This window comes from Pyxicephalus adspersus, chromosome 3, assembly GCF_032062135.1.
Source record: "Pyxicephalus adspersus chromosome 3, UCB_Pads_2.0, whole genome shotgun sequence".
NCBI lineage: Eukaryota > Metazoa > Chordata > Amphibia > Anura > Pyxicephalidae > Pyxicephalus > Pyxicephalus adspersus.
This window is the reverse complement of record NC_092860.1, coordinates 91,249,771-91,272,141: the sequence shown is the minus strand read 5'-3', so window position 1 is coordinate 91,272,141 and position 22,371 is coordinate 91,249,771. Positions and strand designations below refer to the sequence as shown.

Below are 22,371 nucleotides of genomic sequence, written 5' to 3'. Positions count from 1 at the left end.
CACAAGGTTAATGGCGGAGAGTTTTCTTCTAATTGCTGTCCTACACCAAAATTAAAGTTCTCTTGACATTTACCGTATTTTTCGGACGCACCGGACCATAAGACACACCAGTTTTTAGAGAAGGGAAATGAAGAAAAAAAAAGATTCTGAAACAAATAGTGTCCTAAAATATTTTATGTGCATTAAAAACCAACATCACAGTCATAAACACATGTAATCAACCCCAGCAGCATTTAGAACCATTATTAACAAATAAAGTCAGCAAAAGACAAAATTACTGCCATTGATTGTGCCATTGATTGTCCCCTTCTGTTCACTTACCGGTAATTAAGTGTAGGGATCTCCGTTAGGGCAGGGATGTCTGTTAGGCAGGGATCAGCAGCTTGCTTCCTGGTGCAGAATGCCGGCTTGTTACTTTCAGTTTCATTCTGCACTGCAGCCAGGAGCAGGCACGTGCTGCACAGCCAGCATCAAGGAGACACGCACACAGGAGAGGAACACATTAAGAAACTTTTTTTTTTAACAGCATGTGTAGGCTGTATTTGGACCATAAGACGCAGGGACTTTTTCCCCCCACTTCTGGGGGAAAAAAAGTGCGTCTCATGGTCCGAAAAATACGGTACTGAAACATTCCTCAGTGGAGAATCTTTCAGGCACATGTGTTGCAATAGCAGTAATTGATTGTTTCAGGGAATGCCATATTTGCTGCTTTATAAATAGACCAGGATTCCAGGATCCCACGGTGCTGGATTACATGACCAGATGCTAGGTCATTGGTCATGTGCTCATAGCCAAGTAGGCTTATTACAATATTGTTCAGGAAGATCAGTTGATTTACTCAGTTCTTTATCTAAAAATATAAGGATAATGCCCGGGTAATGTATTGCATGATCAGTTGATAAAATGGTTCAGAATAGCAATTTGTTTTATAGAGAGATCTGTGAAATCGCCTAGTAGATCCATTCAGTGGTCAACTTGGGAGGAACATTCTCATTGTTCCTACCTTAGCCGGTACCATTGGAAGTGACAACCAGGAAACTTTGGTTTTAGGTTTGGTTCCTTAACAGTTTTGTGAAGCTTGCTTTAAATGCTAACTGGTAACCTTCGTCACTTAAAACATATGGAAAGTTGGACATGCCATAGGGGTCATGCTAAAGTTAAAACTATACAAGTAAAAATACACAGAATTGTTAGCTCTTCCTAATCCCTCCAATAATACATACTGACAACATGTTATGTTACATACTGTCCACTCTTATGGAAACAAGCTAACCATTGATTTAGGTTACTAGTTTTAGTGACTCTGTTGATCAGAAGCAAATGCTATGCGCTATAAATTGTTCCTTTGGTATTTGCATTTGTAATGAATGGACAATCCTGTGGATTACATTAAACCTAAATCTCATACAAATGTACCGATTTCTCTCAGTATAAGAGAATATAAAACGCAAACAATAAGTGGCAATACCATGCTAGAAAAACAAACACCAGTCCCATTAAAACAGATGCATTAAATAAATATAAATTTTATTAAAAACACCCACATCTCAGCATTATCAGGAATGATATAATAAACAGTTTTCAAATAGCCTGCGTTCATTACATTACATTACAATACTTACAGTATTTATAGCCATCCTTTGAATTTATACACATACCAACATTTTATGAAAAAAAAAAGAACCGAAAAGGGTAGAAAAAAAGCCTCTAAAAGTACGCAGAAAAAATGCACACATAATTTCATTACTTTAGTGTCAATCCGCATGATGTCCTATAAACATTAACTATTAGCTTTTAGAAGTGACCACACTACTGTGCACCTATAAAGATGAAAAGGTTCATTCAAGTAAAGTTGACAACACTCAAAGCATTTTCAAGTATGGCTATAATCAGCCTCACACATCCTAATCTAGCAGATCCACGGCTGTTTTCTACCATTTTTACATCTGTACACCAAATTACAGACTTTACACTTTTCGCTGATCTCTTTAAGCCAACCTTGTTTTTTGCCACTTTTCTCTTTTGCAAGCAGTTTGGCAAATGGTGGTGCGCTGTGTTGTTTTATTTATTTTTTCCGGTTTTAAATAAAATAACAGTAATAAAAAAGTCACATGAATGATATCAACATAAGCATTATGTTTGTCTCTTCATGAGGCAAAACACCCTTCTTTGTAGCTAAATCTTGTGGGTATAAAGTCTCTTGCCTCATTTGGAAATGCCATCATTTTACATGACAAAAAAATTTACTTGTATTAAAACACAACATTACAAAAAGAAAAGAGTATAATAATGTGCACAGGCACAATGATCATAAAAAAGTTAATGTACATATATACAGTATGTGACTGGTAAAAAAAAAATACAAATAGGAAAGGTTCCCAGGTAACTGCAATGGGAACTAGAAATAAACCTAATTGAAGATATATTGCACAGTATGACAATTTGTGAAAAGGGATTTGGACATTGTGAATATTGGTGGAGGAAGCCCAGTGATACATGTACCCACTGAATTCATTATGAAACATTGTAAAAATGGAAATGAGAGTCAACACTAAAGGATGCTGTGCACTGAAGTACATTCTAACAAGTTGCACCTCCAGTCCTAATTCTATATTAATAATCTAGATGAGCATCAGAGAACCGGTGATTTGTCTGTATCTTTCACGTTAACCACCCAAAAATGAGAAAATAAGTTTATCCATCTTTAGGCAGTGGCTAAACAGAAAATTGTATCTACTTAGAAGCATAAGACCAATGTGTGGCAAATATTTGGGGAACATTAGTTTTTACTTGTTAAAACGTAGCTACTGTCAATATAGTTATTTGCATGCTAATAAGTGATCACAAATCTCCTGTATAGCTAAACCATTGGGATTTGCGCTAATGACTGTCCTGCACCAGCTGCTGTCCACAGTGTCCACCATAGTTTTTCTTGCTGTTAGCGTTGAGTATATAAGTACTAATTGACAGTTTTGTGACTGCTGACATTCTTTTACACCTAAAACATTTTAAGACATATCTAAGAAGTGTCAATCAGTCTCCGAAGTGTTGCTTAGTACACTGTTTTAAACAAAGAGGCATTTGTCTTTGGGGTCAAAACTTGTAATACTTCCTTACGCTTTACTTGCAATGAACTCATCTTGGACTTACTATAAAGTGTCCATGGCACAGAGCAAGGCATCAATGAGCGCCGATAATATATTTAACAAACAAAACATGTTCACCATCTGTGCCAATAAGCATATGGTCCTGAATACCGCAGGAAATGCACCTGAGAGTCACTTCAGAGCCCCAGATTACCTAGCTTTGCTCTAGATTATTGAGAGAATGCAAGAGCTCAGCACATATCTCTTACACATAAAAAGAAGTTACCAAGTCCTACTATGTGGCACGCTTTGCTAAAACTCTGACAACAGCAGTTAACAATGGCATTAACCAGTGATGCATTTTGGTGCATGAATTTGAAAAAGACTGTAGCTTGCCAAACCCCTGCCTTACCAATTTGTCCCTTTAATTTAGCTCAGTGCATTCAACTTTCACTTAAAACATTCTAAGCTTTACATATTTTACAGTTCGAAGAAAACAAATAGCCAGCACATTTACACAAATAGTTTCAGTTGCAATGTGTTACTACATAAATGATTAAAATAAAAACTGGGATGAAAAAAAAAAAAAAGCCTTGCCCCTGGAAAAACAGAAGATAGAAACACAATACAGCCTATAAGAGCCTTACAGAAACATGACCAATTGGCATGAAAAGAATGCAAGCTGAAATATCCCTGAATTTTTAGAAGAAAAGACTGAAGTTCAAGTTATACTTGTTAAGATATCAAGTAATATTAAGAAGAGCTGTCTTTGCTTTATTAAGTTTATCTCGTAGGAGTTTGGGATACACTCATGGCATGCCATGAAATACTCTTCCACTCCATGCTCAATGTCCTACTGCCAAACTAGTGCTGAGGTAAATGACATATAGGACCCTAACTTAGATCTATCCTGTATTTTTATCTCACATTATGATAAATTGGTAGCAGGTTGAGTAGCACCATCATAAATAGTCTAAAGTATTACCAAGCCTTTTTTTTTCATGAATGTTTGCTTAAAAAGGAAAAAAAATTACATATACAGTACTAAAAGAAAAAAAAAAAAATAGATCCTATTGGTTTCATTATACAGATCTTGATTGTTAGTTTCTTTTCATTTTCTTCTACAAATTCATGAATCTAAAATAACTATAACAAGACAGCTGCCTAATTTTGCAGCTACACAACTAGAAGTGTAGCACAGTCTGGAGTAAAGAATGAGCACTGCATCCCCTTGTAAAAAAAAAAAAAGAAAGCTTTGCAGCTTTTCTGCCCAAATGACAAGGCAAATATTTGTGATCACCATGAATGGTCCAGAACTGGCATTTCGCATTTATCACCATAAACTGCGATAGTTCAAGCACTAAGGTCAATTCAGTTTCACAGCCTGTTTGGATCAGTGAGATGAGCACCAAAATATTTCTTTCCAGGAAGAAACTGAAAATATAGAATTGGGGCAATAAATAATACAAGTATTAAAAAAACTGTGTTCCATTTTACTGATTATACTATGAACTGAGGGTATAAAGTACCTGTTATCTGTCAAACTACACAGGAGCTGCCCACATCGTAAAAGCTTTCTGGGAAATATGATTGCTAGCATACATAAGAGGACAAAATAAATGCATTTGATTAAAATTAATTTAGATATTACCTGCTAGTGAAATAGAAACTAGATGTTTTTGCACAGCATTTTATACCTTCTGTTAGGTAGCTGAATGCATCCCATATGTAACATGCACTTTGGCTGCATTGCATTTATCAAACACATGCAATAAAGTCTACGAACAGCTGCAGTCAAATAGACCTCAAAGATTTCTGATCTTAAAACAATTCTGTTTTCTGAAAGAAAAAAATCCTAATAAAGCTCCCTATATAAAAATTTAAGCATTTCATACGTATCAGTCCAGTGGTCAAAAAGCAAAACTTTGCTCTGCTGAAGAGCTACAGCTTCTAAAACTTCCTCTACCTAAAACTTAGCTCTACCTAATGGCCAATATGTCAAAACAGGACATTGCAGCTAAGTAGGGGCTGGTGGGAGGAACCAAAGTGCAAATGGGGGAACAGGCATCAAGCACACCCCGATGTGAAGGTTCTGCCAGATGCTGTACCAAAGTGCAAAGTTCAGACCTACCACCTGCCAGCCAGTATGATCAGCATGCAGACCTTTCTATTGCCTTTATTCTACCAGATCTTACTGACACAATTGCTTTAAAGTGAGCCTGTCATTTAAAAAAATATATAAAATAAATTACTGGGGCTGCTATTACTGATGACCTTCTAAAAATTTTAGCTGCGTATATCCTTTGGTGTTCTACTGGGATTAAGAGTAACTGAAACAAATATGCAGATCAGGATAATTGATTGAAGCATAAAAGTCAGGTGGGTCATCAAGTGGATGGCCAGGCAACCAGCATCCTCAGAAGCAGATGTCAGTAATGTCTGCCTCTATGTTTTGCTCATAGCAGGCTTCTTCTAAGCCCAGAATGTGACTTGGGTGCTATGGAAGCACCTTCACCCAAGCAAGACTAGCACCTGACATGTACTGGGCTTCAAGCTTCAAGTCAAGCTTTGCTTAACTCGACATTAAGTCTTGAACTAGAAGTGCCCAGCATGGTGAAAAGTGACTGAACACAAGACTATTTGGTTGCCTGAAAAGAAATGCACCTTGTGAATTCTGTAAGCACCAGAAACTGGTTACATTGTTGATTCATATTTCCCAATTCATTAATTAGCAGTTTTCCTGCAAATAAGTCCACAACGCACTTTTAAATCTGTTTTTCACGCGGTTTTCACATCTGACTTCATTTTTTTTTCTAATCACGTCAACTTTTGAGTCTGGGCAATGTCAGTTTACAGTGCACTTGCATGTAATTTTGACTAAGGAACCACTGAAGTTTTTCAATTAATTTAGTGAAAAATCAAATAATCCCAGTGACAAATATGTGGAAAGGGTCAGTCCGCTACAACTTTCTTCAAAAACACTTCTAGTATGATTTTCTTGTGCACACTGTGTCTGGATTGTTGTGGTACAGAATCCAGCAACAGCCGGTCATCACACTTATAAGTTTTGGTAGTGAAATTCTATTGACTGAATGCCATGGAAAAAACTTTCCAGGAAATTTCAGCATGGTGACAAGCGAGGAGAACTTGCTTTAGATGGGAGTGCAAGAAGTGTATTTTCAATAATATGCTAACAGCCCAGTTTCGGATATGAATCAAGCAGATTCTGAACTCCTTCCTTGTATGCAAGAGACTTCTGGCTATGCAGAAAGGTTTTGCAGAGCCACCTGAATGCCTCCCAAGGTTCTAGCTTAGCTCCTGAGAATCATGCTGCAAAACGACTTGATCTTTGGACCTAAAAATATCCCTTACTTCATTTTTGTTGTACTGAAAAACAAGTTTGTTTAACCCATGGCCTTTACAAGGTTTTTCATCAAGCCTACGATGATAGGGAGAGGTGGCAGAAAAATTTCAGGAGGATCAGAAATTTGACAATGCTTCTTTAGGGCTCATAGGTACCTCTTGGCTTCCTTATACACTTTACTTCTGTTTTTTGTGCCTCTAAGGTAATCAAGCTGCTGTGTTATTTTGTGAAACCTGCTCGCATTCCCATCAACATGCCAATGACTTTTATATCACAACAGGTGTTCAATACGAAAACGCTTCAATATCTTCATGTTGTCATAGGACTCCTTTAGATGAACAGAATGGGCAATCAGTACACTTGGTTTGGAATTGCTATTATGCAGTAGGACTGCCTTCAAGCTTCTTTACGAGGAATCAAGGACACCATTCAGGAAGAACATGGTCTTGTGACAAACTGTTGAATCCACTGACATAAAGGCAATAGCACAATAAGCCGTTATCATTGAAGAAAGATATCAAGTTATGTCGTCATGTTCTGTATTGAGTTACAGTAAGATCCTTTGCAGTAAAGTGCTTCTGCTTGAGCCTAGAAGCAAGAAATTCTGCTTCGTCTTTGGATAGAGTTAAATCACATATAAGATCATTCAGCTATGCTTGTGTAAGAAGCCATGTAATCAGGATAGGATCATTCTTGATTGTAACCATTTACTCCTTCAATGTATTCACCTTTTACAGGGGTCGTGTCCACATTTATGGATTGAATCGTTATGAGGAATAGGCTTGATTGGAGAATCCAAGCTGGGATATACAATTTACTGCTTACTTTTTGCGGAGAATCCACTTGTGTTCACGCAACAAAAAATTGAACCAGTTCAGAAAGCCTTGCGGTTCCCTCCACATGTTTGAAATGCAAATTATTTTACTAAACAATTTAGGCAGTCACGCAATCCATTGCATCAACTGGTACAGAGTACACGTGGAGCTCAAGATTTATTCTGATCGTCAAGTGGACAGCCGAAGTACAATTTGTGAGTCTTAAGGTCTGCAGTAATTGGGTGACGTGCTTTCGTCAAGAAGAAACCACACAACAAAAACTGAATGATGAATACAATTTCTAGGCATAATAGCAACTTAATTTTATCGCAGTTAATTATGTCTGTAACCTAAAATTACAGACAATTTACATTAGAGTCTGTAATACATTTAGGATAGAAATACCAAGTATCGGGTAAAATACAATTGCCTTCATCCCAAAAACTAGACGTGATTTAGAAAAACCAAACAGATTTGAAATCCGCACAAAAAAAAATACTACAAACACATACAATTATCACTGATGAAAATGGTATGTTGCCTTGTGTAATGGATCAGCAGGCATACAAACCAGCTGTCCCCACAGTTAACAGGTAATTCAAGCACTTTGACAAACATCTTTACCTAATCTAAACTGGGTGGAGTGATGAAAAAAAAAAAATGGCTACATCTCTCTTAACTACACGTGGCAGTCAGATTGGTTTCTTATATCTCTTAGAAAACAATCTACAGAGACAGAGCCTGGAGGAGACTAGAGACCTTACCAGGAGTGAATCCAGCAAAGGAAGATAAAAAGGGTCCACCACTTTATCTAGACAAAACCGATTCACTGCTTCACATTTATTAAACCATTCTTATTCTTCCTCCTAAATATAACCACTTCTATACCCAGTCCTAGACATGCAGCTGAGATGGTACTGCTACTGTAAAAGCTTATTCTTATATGTAAACTGCATTTAAATTAAATATAAATGAAAGGAAGAAAAACTTTGGCAGGTAATAACATTTCCACCATTCTAACTAGAATATAAAAATACTATACTCTGCAATTGCAGCATTAGCATATAGAAACAATATTCTCCCAAGAAGGCTGAAAAATTGCATTACAGCTAACCGTAACAATATTGAAAGACATTCTTTATACAGTTAGGTCAATAAATATTTGGAAACAACTTTTTTGTAATTTTGGTTCTGTACATTACCACAATCAATTTTAAATGAAACGACTCAAAATGCAATTGAACTGCAGACTTTCAGCTTTAATTCAGTGGGTTGAATGGAAAAAAATTGCATAAAAATGTGAGGAACTAAAGCCTTTTTTTTTTTTTTTTACACAATCACTTCATTTCAGAGGTTCAAAAGTAATTGGACAAATTAAGTATAAAAATAAAATGTTTATTTCTAATACTTGGTTGAAAACCCTTTGCTGCAATAACAGCCTGTAGTCTTGAACTCATGGACATCACCAGATGCTGGTTTCTTCCTTTTTAATGCTCTGCCAGGCCTTTACTGCAGCAGCTTTCAATCGCTGTTTGTTTGTGGGCCTTCTGTCTAAAGTTTAGTCTTCAACAAGTGAAATGCATGCTCAATTGGGTTCAGATCAGGTGACTGACCTGGCCATTCAAGAATATTCCACTTCTTTGCTTTATTAAACTTCTGGGTTGCTTTGGCTGAATATTTTGGGTCATTGTCCATCTGTATTATGAAACGCCTTCCAATTTGACTTTTTTAGCAAAGTCAAAGTCAGGCTTAAGTGGCTTGCACCTTGCAGTGCACCCTCTGTATTTACTTTCATGCAGTCTTCTCTTTATGGTACACTTGGATATCGATACACCTACCTCCTGGAGAGTGTTATTCACTTGGTTGGTTGTTGTAAAGGGGTTTCTCTTCACCTTAGAAATGATTCTGCGATCATTTTGAGCCCCCGAAATAAAGTGATTGTGTAAAAAAAAGGCTTTAGTTCCTCACATTTTTATGCAATCTTTTTGTTCGACCCACTGTATTAAAGCTGAAAGCCTGCAGCTCAACTGCATCTGAGTTTTCATTTAAAATTCATTGTGGTTAAGTACAGAACCAAAATTAGAAAAAAGTTGTCTCTGTAAAAATATTTATGGACCTAACTGTATGTGTGCATCCTTTTTAATCTCTAAACATCCACATTTGTTCCACCAGGATTAATCACGTCCAAAAAGTCCACTGTCCCTTTCAGTCAGAAAGTGGAACATCTGACTCATCAAAAGAAACTGATTAGTCCAATTGGAACAGCTGTAATATGGATTTTTAAATTATTGAACATTCATACAGGTGTAACAGCTCCAATAGTTTTAATAATATGATTCTAATGAACGAGGACAGCACTTATAAATCTCTGCAGATGTGGACTGGAAATTTGGGACATGATTTGCAAATTGATATATTTTACTCGTTTAATTCTATGGTAGATTTTAGTCTCCATGGAAGTAAATACAATCCTAAGTGCATGTACAACAAGGTAATCACAATTCATACAGTATTTCACTTTGCAAAATAACAGTAATGCTGCTATTTATTGTTATGGAAAATACCTATATGTAGCTCTTTTGTGACCCACATTTCCACTGTGCTGCCAAGCCATCTATGCATTGCGTTGCCAATGTAATCAATTATAAAAGCTAAGGCAAAACAGTGTTGCCAGCAACTTATGTTTTTCTATGGACAACAAATTTTTGTTTTCCCATAAAAAAGCCCAATTTTATTTAACTGAAATGCATTCATTATCAATGGCTGTGATAGATGGTGAAAGCCAAGCAGACTGAGGTAGAATTATAAGTATTTTTAATAACAATAAATAATTTATAATATACATAATAATACTAAGTATAATTATGTTTAAAATGCACCTTATTTATTGAGGTATAGTTCATAAAGTTCCTTTGTTGCATACCTGGAGCCAAACAACTATATGCAAAATATTGTTTATGAAAAATATACAGGGATCATTTTACCCCTGTACTGATTACGGTTCTTAATCTATTTCAATCAATATTATTATTATTAATATTATTATTAATACCATTTATGTGTAACCATTGCTCCTGTGTTGTCAACCCTGTCACATGTACTTCCAATAAAGACTAGGTGGTCATGCCAACGCTCATTGCACAGGTGCCTTCCACTTGTGACCATCAAAAACCATTCCTGTGCAATGACCTACCTCTACTGGAGTGCATGTAGACAAGATGTAGCTGGAAAGAGACTGGAGAGTATCACCATCACAAAGATCCAACTGTCCTTTAGCAACTTTAGGCAAACTCCATTCATACTTATCCATTCTTTTTTGTTGGGCTAAAGAAAAACTATACATTGCACATGAAAAATTGTGAGCAGGCAGTCTATTTTTTTTTTTTTTTTGCAGAGATTTGCGATGTCCCAATATACAACCTGCCTTCTCACTTTTTTTTAATGTTTAGGTCTGTTTTAAAGCAGCCTATGTTTTGAACAGGTTACTAACGCAAAAGAATAGACAAACATTTTTAGCAACACCATGCACCACAATGCATTCTGGCAAGTTTCACTGTGCATTGCCATAGTGCATCGGGGTGCAAATGCAGAACAATAGCACTGCATTTAGGTGTGAATAAATTCTAAATGTAGTCTTGTTAGGGTTTACTCCAATATTTTAAAAGAATAAATTTTTCTTACAATAAAACATATTAACATATTAAAAATCAAAAATCAATCACCTAACATTTATTTCATGAGTATTATTAAATAAAGGCTGATTATGCAGACTCCCGCAAGTCTAAAAGAAATATTTCATAGCTGGTAATATTTGAGCCATTTAGTTTTTTAGGGCATGTTTTTTGCTATTGTTTGGCTCAGGTCAACAAAGTGTACTTTATTTTGCATACCTGCTCATTTACCAATAGTGCAAACTAAAAAGTATATATAAAATCAATATGATGATGCAAAAAGGTGGTTACATTTTAGGCTCATAACTAATAAACCTGAAAATTATTATTTAAAAGGACAAAATATAAAAACAACTGCTTTAAAATGGCATTTAAAAGTGTACTTTTGATGAAAGTTAAAAAGTAATCTAAAACCTAATATTTCATGTATATTCACTGAACTGTACTTGTTGTCAAGGCATTATTAATAGACACACATGATAGCACCATTTTTCTGAATGTCCCAATATCTTCAGTGTTTCAATTAAATATATAGTGATCTGTGAATCTATACTACTATGTTATATTGGAGGTCATTATTACGATTATATAGCCTAGGTTAAAAAGTTGCAATTCCAGTATCAATTAGCACATTAGGAAGTCAGCACCGCAAGGTCTTTGTAAGATTCCTGATGTTGTAACACTAAGCAAGTATATCTCTGGCTCCTACCTAAACATATCTTTATAAAAGTGGTCACAGATATACAATGTGATAAGGAGAACAATACAAAATACTAATATGCTTCATCCAATAAAAGTTGTGTTTGAATGGAACACCATTGCATAGGATGATAGTATCCTCCTCTTTGACATGTTCTGTGACCAAATAGTAGTCAAAGAAGAGCTTGATGGTGAGGATACCATGTCTTGTTTTTGCTGGTATTCTTGCCCCATGGGTAACATAACTGATTACTTGAATACTGTAACTTCTCTGCCACAACATTCCAAACAACCGCATGAACTAGCCTATGGGAAAATGATGCACCACTCTGATGGTCATGAGGTAAACAAACAGATTAGATATATCTGTTGTAAGGACCTGTAACCCGTGTTAAGGCGTATGTAGATGTGGTGACTTGCGAGTCTGTGGTCATTGACACTGTCCTCTGTGTAAGTGATTTTATGAAGCGAAGATAAGATGGTTCAGCAGGTTCATGGGCTGGTTCAACAGGTTCACGTTTCACTTTTTTATTGTAGGATTTTGGAGCAACATAGTCTGGACCATACTTTTCACAGTCCTCTTCTTTTTCCCTGGCCTTACCAGCCATCTTTGCTTCCCATAACGCCAAGCCATGCTTTGGCTCGTTCATACTTTTATGCTGATAAAATACTAATGAAATCCTAGTAGGATGATTTCTATTGGGATTTTTTAATGGAGTTGTAGCATGAAGTTCACGCTTTGCACATTCAATGAGAATCGACCCATGAGCTGGGGCTACTGCCACTCCTCCTATGTCAGGATCAAGAAAGCTCTGCTCGCTGTCTGACCATACTTCTTCTGGCTCTCCTTTCACAGGAGCTGAGGTCTGTGGTAGCTTTTCCTGAACATTAGCACCATTTGGTCTACCAAGGCCTCCATGGTTAGTCCTATCATGATTAAGTCCAGGATACATTTCAGGTATTCCGTTCAATACATGTGAATGCATGTCACTGTTCTTACCATGAAGCTGCAGAGGGCCTGCCCTGCCATCTATGGATGCATTGTTTTCATGAACCTGGAAGGAGTGTGGATGAGGGTGTTCACCATTCCTGTTCAGAGAAGGGTAGTCTGAGGAACCAGAGTTATGTTTTGACTTTTGGACAGCATCCATTAGGTGATTATCTGATCGATGCCCAGAGTAAGGATTAAATGATCCCATGGGGTGAGGGTTTGGTTTAGGATTGCAGCCATTGAAATCCTCAGTTTGCATACTTTGGCTTCCATAATTCATATACTTGTGACCGTAGGCCTTACCATTAGCAAACCTCTGCTGGTATAAGGACTGAACTGGAGGCAAGTTAAGATTAGCTGCTGACTCTTGATTCTTAAATCTGTAAAACATATGCTGTGGATTTGGAGGATAATGACTAAGATAAGGAGGACAGTTTTCCAAAGGAATATTACCATTACATGGATATGGGGGACATGGGCTACCTTGATTTAAGGATCCTTGGTAAGGGTTCATTGGGGTGGAGGCACAAGATACTGCTGAGTTTGGAGGAGCATGAAAGTAATCTGAGTGGTTAGAGCCAGCAAAGGTGGAAGAAGTATTTTGATAAGTGTCTGCCATTGGAGCAATTCTTGCATAAGGGTTATTTGGATCTGTTGGAGGAAATGAATTCAAAGGATTTGGACGATTTGAATTGGAAATGGAGACTGGCTGTGAGGCTTGTCCTGAAAGTCGCATAAGTTCTATAATAAAGGAGAAATAAACATACAATTATTTAAAAATAAAAAAACAAAACAAAAGACGTTATAATAAAATTATTTTACATTACAGTTATAATTTGGCAACGTTACAAAGCCCAGTTCTAACCAACACCGCCTTTTATAAATATTACTTGGGTACGAGTTCAGAAAACTCCCACTGTGCTCATGTTTAGCAACTATAACTTTCTGGACTTGCCTTATCTGCACTGTACAACCAACTAAAACAAAATGAACACTAACAATCAATTGTATTTTAAGGAAGGATTTCTAAGCTAAACGTATAAATTATTACAATATTAATATATGTATTTAAACATGCACAGGTCTTAAAATATTTGGACTGAAATATAGGAGTTGGTCACAAAGGAGCCATTTATGCTGGAGATATTTCTTTAATCATTTATTCTCACAAAGTCTTAACATTTTAACCCCCCTAGCGCAAATCCAGAGTGTGACTCGGGGTGGATTTTCCAGGCCACAAGCGGTAATCCGGAGTCACACTCGGGGTCGCTTTAAACCTAAAAAAAACCTTCTTACCTTGCTCCGTTGGCGCTCTCCGGCGTCCTGTTGGTCCGGTGCATGCATCTGTGCAGGCGGGCATAGCGGCAGGAAATTCAAATCACTTTGTATTGGATTCAATACAAAATAGCTGAATTGAGTCCAATACAATAAAATTTTCATTATATATATATATATATATATATATATATATATATATATATATATATATATATATATATATATATATATATATATATATATATATATTATATATATATATATATATATATATATATATATATATATTACAATGTAAAATAAGAACACACAACACATTGGCTCTGCTGCACTAAAATCTCAAAAAATGTTATTCCCTTTTTAAACCCAGAGTCAGAGTTGTCAGCTCAGGTTAGGATCTGAGGGCATTTCTTGCAGTATTAAACCATTGATAGATGTCCATGTATTGCAGAGATGTACCGATTTTTTTTTGGCATTAGGCAATTATACATTATAACTTAGTAGACCCTTTAATTCAGGCTGAATAATTAATATTAATGTTCATGCCATGTTACCTGCTAGCTGCTTTTCATGATTAGCAGGTTCAGAGTGTGCATTCTTATAACGCGAGTTTTTCTCCTTTTCATTTTTACTAGAGCCATTTTCCTGGGATGAAGCGAGCTTCTCTGCTGCTGCCTTTTTGGCTTCCAACTTCCTCTGCCGGCATGTCTTAACAGGCTCTGCCAACATCCTCACTTGCCTGCGAAAGGAAGTCAGAACCTGGATGGCACCTGTTCTTTTCTTCTCTTCCTGCGCCTCTGAGCTGCCGAATTCATCTACATTTGAAACTTTGTAAAGAGGTAACACATGCAGCTGTTCATCTTCAGGCATCTTCCCAATTTCACGATTGTCTTCTCTGGTTAAAGTGCAAACCTGGATGATATGAAAAGAGGAGATTGCTAAATTATATATCTGATCAACATCAAAAACATTTAAAACATCTCATAATTGTTTAAACATTATTCAGAGGCAAGTATACTGTGGAAGGTGAGTCTATACAGAAAAAACCAGAATAATAGTCTCCCTGTAATGCTTGCAGTGTTAGATGTGCTCTCCTCATTGAAAAACATTTGACTCCAAAAAGGGCATACAAGATAATAGAATTCCACCTAAATAAACTCCAGATAGTTAAATACCAATAAAATATATAATAAAGCAGTTTTGCCAAAGAATTTGAATTTCGGTCTATCCAGTCCTGAAATTTACAACCTTCTGACACACTGAATAGCCCTAGCCCTGCCTGGCAAGGAAACAAACCCAATCTTTCACTGCAGTCAAGTCCCATACATTCGTCTTGCCCCTCTTAAGCCTGTAAATGGATAATGCTAAAAGCAACAGCAGACCAGTTAGCTCATCGCTCAATTGGCTACATGTACTGCTTTTATCCCTCCTATGCTTAGCTTTGCTGTATAGTAAAAATACCAAATATGAGGCTAAATATCAAGGCATATACAGGTCCTCACACTGCTTGCATTAAAAAAATATATTTTTTGCTGGTATAAATTAAGGTTTATACCTGAATTATTTCATGTAGTATAAATTATAAAGCAGCAAATTTGATATTCTCTAAAGATTCTTTGGTGGAGTATCATCCAGGTCCGTGTGTTTTCAGTGGCAGCAATTGATTCTCCAACAGAGAATGTTTGGTGAATGTTAGATTCACTGCTTTATAAAAATCACCTATGGATTTTACATCTGGCTGGAAATTAGTTTTAACAATGGATTTATATATCTAATACAGAATTATATAGACAAGGTAATATTATGTCAAGACCATCCAGAAAAGAAGGGTTTATCAATCACCATTTGGTGGACAATGTTTACTACATTTTCTGGATTTCGGTCTTTTCCCGTCTACAATAAAATCTAGACAAATCAACTATAGCAAAGAAGAGGGAATAGAAATTATATAGATCTGAATTCATGGTAATGTAACTTTACAATTTGACCTACCAGTGTGCTCCCATTTTGCATATTGTGCAGATCTCTGTGTGAATGAGCACAAAAATCCAAACAGGCAGTGACTCCTGAAAAAGGGCGTCCTTCTTTCTTACCAAGGCGGCAGTCCAGGGCCCTATGCTCATGCTCGATCTGTAAATGAAACAGGGAACTTCAACCAAAATCTGCAAATACAAGTCATTTTCCACTAAAAAGGAGATAGGACTCCCAAAAATATTTTTACGACATGGTAAATAAATGAAATTTTAACAATATGCAGAAATATAGGGGCATTTATTGATCAAATGGTGGCATGTCCTATTGAAGAACATTTTCTTTACTTTATGTTACACAGACAAAAACAGGAAGTCAGAAGAAAACCCATTTGACCTAGTTGTCAACAGGTGACTTCATTAGAAAGTTTCCCCTCAATCTTGTAGTAACTGTAAAATTTACATTTTTCATTCCAGCGAAAATGGCCACCACCATCAAATACAGAGTGTGAACACTTCAGGAGTGAACCTGACAACAACTTGACAGGGGTCTTAAAATTCATTTACTTTTAAATAAAGGGAAAAAAATGGGCACCTTTTATTTTCATAGGATAAAATGTCTGACTCAATGAGCAAGAGTTTTACAGTCAAGACATAACATAGTAGCTTTATGCAAGTAATATGACGGAATGCCAATAGCAGACTCGGGAACCAAAAACATATCATTTAAAAGCCATGGATTTTCCCTCAAGTACCGACTAACAATGACCCTTCACAGTAGCCACAGCAAGGATGCCTTTGTTTGAAATGCATCCATCCAAAGACATCCATTACAGTACTAAGACTTCTTGCTGAGATAATTGAAGACATACTGGTGGCTCTCAATGGCCAGGATTTTATAGGCCTTAACAGATTCCATCAGTAAGCTCTATTAGACAGGAGCAAACCCACTGTCAATGTTGTGTTTGACCAACCAGTCGAATCAATTGTTCAAACTTAAAATACCCATGTCTGATATTCTGCCCTTCCAGACATTTTTTTTAGGCTAAAAAGAGATCAAAAACAGATTTGATCAAATATATATTACCGAAAAACAAGGTGAAGATAAATGCACTACTAGAGTTCTCGCAAGAATAGTAAGGGGAAATCACTTTTTAGGGAAACCCATTCAGAGCACAAATGCCAATTTCATGGGAGATTCCCTCAATGTTCTGTTGTGGTCTTGGGACAAAAAGAATTTTTCCTAAGGTTACAAAAACAATAAATAAACAAGCTAGGGTTTTATAGCTTCCCTACTTCTACTACTCAAATTTTTAGTTTTTGATATACATACAATTTTACATACCTGATTATTGTAGGCATCTGGTGCAAGCTTCTTGTAAATTGGTGCCATCAGTGTCGACAAATCCTGCAGACTGTCTTCCAATTTCTCCTCCTTTATTAAAAAAAAAGGCGCAAAATATCATATTAAGAAAAAATCCATAACAACAACTTAAGGATATATTTGTCAAGGGGCAGGGATCTCCTCCTCCTCGCTTTTATCCTAAATTTAATTGTTTGAATAGCGCTTCATCAGCTTCAAGCAAGTAAAATGCCAAACACATTTGGAAAATATATATATATATATATATATTACATAAAGCAAAAAATCTACAACTTAGTACAGCATTATCTGACAGGGCTGTTTTTAATTTGCTGCAGAGTTACAATTACAAGTCTTCTACCTTTCCCACATCCTGTGACTGGATAGTTAAATGTGAAGCAGCACATTGATAAGCTCATATCACTATCACTCTAAACTCTCTACTTGTCCACATTCAGTTTGCACAGCAGCACAATTGCTGCTTCTCCTTGTGTTACTGTGTGCTTAGATTTACGGGGAGAAGTGCAAAACATGGCAACACACAACAATCAAATTACAATAAATTTACTTTGCACTGTCATCTCAGATAAGCCTAAATATCTAATATTTGCTATTCTTGGTTACTATACAATGCAAATCATATTTTGAATTTGCCATAAAATGGCAGGTCTAAACTTTTTAATCCATTGGAAAATCGGAAATCTGTATAATTAATGTATCATCAGACCTGAACCATTATTTTACCTATCCCTGGCGGATAATAATTTAGGCCTATTGTCAGCCATGTTATTCGTATTTTATTTTTTGCTGGCCCACACACACAACATACTAGATGCTAAAATATAACAGTTCTGAAAAAATGGTTTATAAAAGGCAATGCACATGTCTTCTGACCGTTGTTATGGGACAATTTCTGAATACCAAAACAACTTAGTAATGCTTTACTAGGAGATATTTTCCTGTCACATGAATGCGTATATGCAAAGTTCTTGTTGTCTTGCACAGTAACAATTGCTTACATTGTATGCTGCCTGACCTCAATTGTTATTGCACCCCCCCCCCCCCAAGTCAATAATTCAAAAGTGTTTTCCTTTTCTGTGAGCCTATAGTGATTCTTTGAACTTGATTACCCAAATATCCATAGTTCCCTAGCAAACCAACAGTTCACAGATGAGTAAGAAGAAATACTTGTTCCGGACCTAAACCTGACAAATATGCCATGCGTATGCCGTGAAGATTTCAATGATACCTAACTTTACTTTGCCATCTTGAAGACACTCAAAGGCGGCCACAGTTTATGCATATTCTTTCTAATAAAGGATGGAGGTGTAAATATAAATTTGATTTTTGTATCAGGTGAATGAGTGCAATTTCATGGAAACAGAGAGAAAGAAATGTTCTATCAAAATGAAAGTTCTATGAAATGTTCTATCAAAATGAAATCCTGTGAAAGCTCTTCTTGTGTGAAAACAGTGACTGAAGAAACCAACTTGTACAATTTAATTTTCTCAATCTAGGCAGGGTAATTCTGGCATTCTTGAGGAAGGATTTAAAGATATAGAGACATCCATTTATTGGGAAACATTCTCTGGTATCAGGTATAGGGTGTTTCATCTGATCTACCGGCTTCACCCCTGATCTGGATTTCACACTTTTGTTTTGGTAATGTAGTGAGTATATGTATTTCTGTATGACTCTTCAGAAAACCACACACTCCCCCCAACCCCCTCAAACTTATCCCTACCTATCCTTTGTTTTATCCTGTAAAATAGAGATGCCAGGTCTCAATTTCAGGCATGTTTCCGTTAATGTTGTGTTATATTGTAAACTTTTCTACAGTTGGATATGCAAAGCTATGTAAAATACTGTTTGCTTTTTATTGTATGAACCTTGCTTGGTATTTCCCAATAAAAATTATTTTCGAAAAAAAGAATGGGTGAGCTCCTGTAATTAAGACTGGTCACTGCTGCCATCTTTTGCAATGCAGGGTGACTGGCCTTGTATAGGCATGCTGGGCTCTTGCCATAGCTGTGCTCAAGTAATAATGATGTTTACAAACGCATTTGGTAAACAAAAAGAGAATGTTTATCCTTGATAATTCTTTATGAATACATACAAGTTTTGTGCCTAGTTAAGTTTTAATATATTTTTGACAAGTCTGCAAATATTTACGGAATCCCCCAGTAGAATTTCTAATACACCTGTGAGAGAGATAAAACCTTAACTATAAATATATCATGTATTGGCGTTTAACTTTTATATCATGTATTTAGCGTTTGTGTGTGGTAGATAAAAAACTACTTAAGCTACTTTAATTACTTCCCACAAATAAACTTCAAAGAAGTTAAAGGACACTTACCTCTTTTGGATCATCACTAATAAGTTTGAATTTTCTTGGGATTTTGCTTCTGGCAAACTTGCACCCATTGTAGTACATACTCCAAGAGCACCCAAAGGAAAATGAGGCACCACAGGTTTCGGGGTCCAGCCCCTGGCATGCACAAGTACGCCTGAAAGGTAACAAGTTTTTTATGACACACTAAGAAATTATTTTGCTCTACAATGTATTATTAATTAAACTTTCAAAATGATATGGTATATTACAACAAAAAATTATAAACATGTATTTTATGCTACCATCAACACTAGCCTGACCGTTACATGGCAACTTCTACTTGAAATGCCTTCTTAGGAAACCTTTAAACAACTTGATGTACCCTATTAGGCAAATGACTATTCCATTGGGTAAAACCAAAGGCTAGCCCAATTCTTCATTTGAACTTTAATTTTACTTTCCATAGGTATCATTGCTACCATTTTGGGGTCTTAGCTGTTTGGACATTGAACACAACTTGTATACTTTTTGATAAATAATTACCAATAAGTCTGGTGAGCAATTGAGAACCAAATAAACAGTCACCAATTATAATAGGTCTGCTATTTATCCACTAAAGATTAGATTCCATCATTTTAATAAATTGGTGATTGGATCGGAAGTAAAAATTGGCCATTGTGTACTAAACCTAGAGAGGGCTCCCTGAAGTTTTGGGAGATCACCACTCTCTTCCTTTGTGTTCCAGTAACACTGTGTACATGTTCCATGCAAATAAATTAAAATTTATCATACATTCTGTTACATACTTAAATTTGAAAAACACCAGTGCATAAAAAGCATTATAAATTGCAAGGCAACTTACTCCTCATTGAGAGCACAGCGTCTGTTTGTTAAGGTTCCATATTTTCTTAGTGTTTCTGTTAGATCAGAGTACAGCTTGTCAGCCAGAGACAGAGATATGCCTTCCCATACCAGGATCAGAATCACGATAACAGCCGTTTCACACGAGTGGCCTGCCCGTTCTCTCACCAAGCACAGCATCTTTTCCTCCACTCCACTCCTCCGAATGACCTGTTTATATACCAGCATGTATTTATATGATGAAGGAAATTACAGAATCCAAATGAGTTCTATAAAAATATGTGTGCATAAACTGCCTGTTACATTTTGACTTACTACATATGAACACATGTAAAATTTAAACATTTTTTAGTAGGAAAAGGATAAAACCTATATCAAGTCACTGTCCTGGTTAAGAGATTTGATTTCCCTTACTGTCCTGGAGGTTTAACAAGAAATGAAAGTAAATTTATACATCATAGGGAGTTGTAATATGAACATTTGTCCCTTTTGAAGCACCCCTTCGCTTGAATGGTAATTTTATTTTTTTTTATTTCCATCACTTTCGGTCTTGGTTTTAATGGTCACCAGGATAAAGAAAGGAATGAATTACCCCAGTAGGAACACAAAGAATAATATTAGAAGGTCTAACACACTGACTTTGTTCTTTAGTTCTAGTGATAGGGTTACTTTAGGATAAAATAGTTCAGTTTTTATATCCGATAAATCTGTAATTATTTTTTTTTACGAACATGCAACCTCCCCTTTACACGACCCAGATGTATTTTAATTCCACAAAAACAGTATCCCAATATAGTATATGTAATATATTGCCTATTGTATACTAGTTATAAAAATAGTAATTCAGTAAAGTTATGATTGAACAGGTTAGCTAAATGTATCAGGCACACAATATTTTATTGATTATTAGGTATTTTCACAGTCAATTCACAAAGTCAATTAATAAATTAGTTAATATAACAAGCTTTAGGAAACCTAACAAGAGAAGTAAAGCGAGGCATTTAAAATGATACATGATCAATTTAAATTAATATATGATAATTTTAAGTCATAAAAATTAGTTGCTGGAATAAAACAAAATATTATTTATAATATTGTCCAGTGTAAAAAAAAAATAATGCTTTCACAACTAAGCAGTATTTAAATTTATGAAATGAAAAATTGTCAAAGAAAATGGTCATGAGATGAAATAACAGATTTTAAACAATTATATACATATACATGCGGCTAATATGATGTGCAGGAAAAAAAAAAAAAAAGTACAAACATACAAATCATTCACTTACCCATTTTGCTATTGGGCATCCCTGAGAGCTCTTCCCTTCTTTCCCTGTATATAGTACTCGCTCAATCCTAATGGCCTTTCCTTTCTGGCCAAACCTAAGGACAAAAATAATGTCATTTATATTTTTGGTAACAATAAATGCTCTTTTTTAGAACATGTATATGCTGCACACCCAAATTGGCTGCTAGTACTCTTCTCTTCCAATTCCTGTTGTATGGGAGATTTCAGGAATATTTACTTAATACTTACTTACCCAAAGCTTCATTTAAATATGTTGAGAGTTTAGAATATAATAAACTTTTTTTTGTTTATGTATTTCTTGGGGCATATAAATTAACAGAAATAAAATGTGGGCATAATACCAGTGGTTTCCCAATAGGGAAGTTGACGATTGATGCCATATTATAAACTTGTAACTGTAATATTCACACTTCTGACTTTGTTTATTGGCAGTGTTGAGTATAAAATCTATTATATTTATCTTTTCTGACATGCAACAATAGCTTTTGTTGATTAATCTAAATCTAGACATTGGTAATATAGTTGACAGACTCATACCTTTCTTCCATTATTTCTCTAATAGCCGCCACATTCGGTCCAGCACCAAGATGAGTATAATATGGTCCTTCGTCTTTCTCAATAATTTGTTCTGG

The 22,371-nt window shown here is 35.8% G+C and overlaps 1 protein-coding gene across 4 annotated transcripts in view; it reads right to left on the bottom strand.

The window, feature by feature from the left end:
• Positions 1-1,506: 1,506 nt before the first annotated feature.
• The window catches only part of TET2 (tet methylcytosine dioxygenase 2), a 59,874-nt gene continuing 39,009 nt past the window's right edge, over positions 1,507-22,371 (bottom strand). For 2 of the 4 annotated variants that reach the window (XM_072405657.1, XM_072405656.1), the window contains exons 3-10: positions 22,277-22,367; positions 21,720-21,813; positions 20,435-20,643; positions 19,597-19,747; positions 17,220-17,309; positions 15,897-16,034; positions 14,459-14,816; positions 1,507-13,367 (exon numbers count right to left, since the gene is read on the bottom strand). In XM_072405657.1, the coding sequence (XP_072261758.1) occupies positions 11,992-13,367; positions 14,459-14,816; positions 15,897-16,034; positions 17,220-17,309; positions 19,597-19,747; positions 20,435-20,643; positions 21,720-21,813; positions 22,277-22,367 (2,507 nt within the window). In that variant the 3' untranslated portion in view covers positions 1,507-11,991. Of the gene's footprint in view, positions 13,368-14,328; positions 14,817-15,896; positions 16,035-17,219; positions 17,310-19,596; positions 19,748-20,434; positions 20,644-21,719; positions 21,814-22,276; positions 22,368-22,371 lie in introns of those variants that run through there. The other 2 variants (XM_072405659.1, XM_072405660.1) reach the window with 2 other exon arrangements.